General features: G+C 38.9%; 1 protein-coding gene across 1 annotated transcript; it reads right to left on the reverse strand.

Moving 5' to 3' along the window:
• Nucleotides 1–642: 642 nt before the first annotated feature.
• On the reverse strand, nucleotides 643–920 carry SARC_15378 (hypothetical protein; the record flags this gene model as incomplete). The annotated part of the gene is made up of 1 exon (XM_014290502.1): nucleotides 643–920. A coding segment is annotated over one exon (278 nt), but the record flags the coding sequence as incomplete, so codon positions are not given.
• Nucleotides 921–1,776: the final 856 nt, after the last annotated feature.

Here is a 1,776-nt window from a genome sequence, read left to right on the forward strand (position 1 = left end):
CATATATGCATACATATATATATGTGTGTATTTATGGATTGGAATTTTTGTAACGTCGCCGTGTGTACACATATTCTAACTCGTGCACACGCCACAGTACGATTCGTATGCCAGTTTGAAACATCCACAATCCCACGTATATGGTAGATGTTTCACTGCAACAAATGTTGCATAGGGATTCACATATGGGGGTATTTCTGTACCTCTGCATGGTTTTCTATGCATGATATATACATTGTTTAAGATGATCCCCCACAGCCGAAAAGCAAAGGTTTTTTTGGGAAGTTTGCACTTTAAATTGTTTGCGCGCAGAGGTGTCTGTGACTTGGACGCTCGGACGTATGTTAAGTATACAGTATAAATAGAGAAGAACCTTCTAGGCCCACAATAATCCTCGTTAGGGTTCGCAAGTCCCGTTTTATTTGCCATGTTTTCCGAATATACAATATTCTTGCGTATATAGGCGAGTTTCATGTTCGAGCGCGCGAATTCGTACATGCAGATGGCAATTTGCCGACATGTCTGAAATTCACCGTGTCGGTAGTTATGAGTGTAGAGCGTTATACTTCCTGATCTTTGTGTCCTTGTGACTAGTTGCGCTATGTATAGTATCTTATGCGCGTTTCTTCCGTGTACACTAACTATTTGATTTTTAATGTGTGTTTAACGTCCGCCGATAGCACATCTATAATTGGATCCCCTCCAATAGGTGAGAAGGATACCACCACATCCTTCGTCCTGCTCTCCACAGTTGCCGAAGCGGCCCATCTGGTTGCTGGCTTGTCTGGCCTACTTAGACTAGTGTTGTCATTATCATCGATTTGATTGTCACGGTCAACCTTACTGGGCTGCCATTTATCCTGAAGCTCAACTTGGTTAATACAGTCACCTATGGACGTCTGTGTTAGCAGGGGCAGTACCTACAGGTAGATGGGTCAGAGTAATGAGCAGATTGAGTATGTATGCCAAATAATAAGCAGTACGAGATTCTGTACTTGATCACATCCACATGTTTTGGCTTTATAGTTCGTGAAGTATGCAGTATTAATAGATACAAACGTACAAGGCCCACTATTATCCCCCTAAGTGTTCGCCAGCCCCGAGCTTTGCTATGTTCTCAAATATCCAATGATCTTGCTTACATATGTGAGTTCCATTTTTCAGCGCATAGATTTGTACACGCAGATGGCAATCAGAAGATCATAGCTGAAATCCGCCGTATCGGTGACAGTCAGGACCCCGTGTGTGATAACTTCTCATGTTGAGCGGACAAGTCTTACACTTTCTAATCATTGTGCCCCGTGTACACATAAATTTTAATATCCATATACGAAGTGTGCAGGTGTATCGAGGCTCAAATAGATGCATATACAAAAACCACATATAGAGAGCATTATTTTCTGTAGCTATATACTACTTTAGTCGCACGTCGCTACCTGCATATCATCCATAATCTATCAATATGGAACTTGTTTTAGCTGCTTGTTGAACATTTTGAAAGTCTCAACTTTTGGGACTCTCACGATGTTCTATGCATATGCATTGAGCTTTCAAATATATTTTATTATATATAGCTATATGAATATATATGCACGCATACACACACACACACATACATACACACACACACACACATATATATATATACATATGTATATAAATATATACATATATATACATATATATATATATATATATATATCCATGTATATGTACAAATACAAGTATATACACATATGCTTATACATACACATCAAAATTTACGTATATATATAT

Source organism: Sphaeroforma arctica (genome assembly GCF_001186125.1).
Source record: "Sphaeroforma arctica JP610 unplaced genomic scaffold supercont1.6024, whole genome shotgun sequence".
Classification (NCBI taxonomy): domain Eukaryota; class Ichthyosporea; order Ichthyophonida; genus Sphaeroforma; species Sphaeroforma arctica.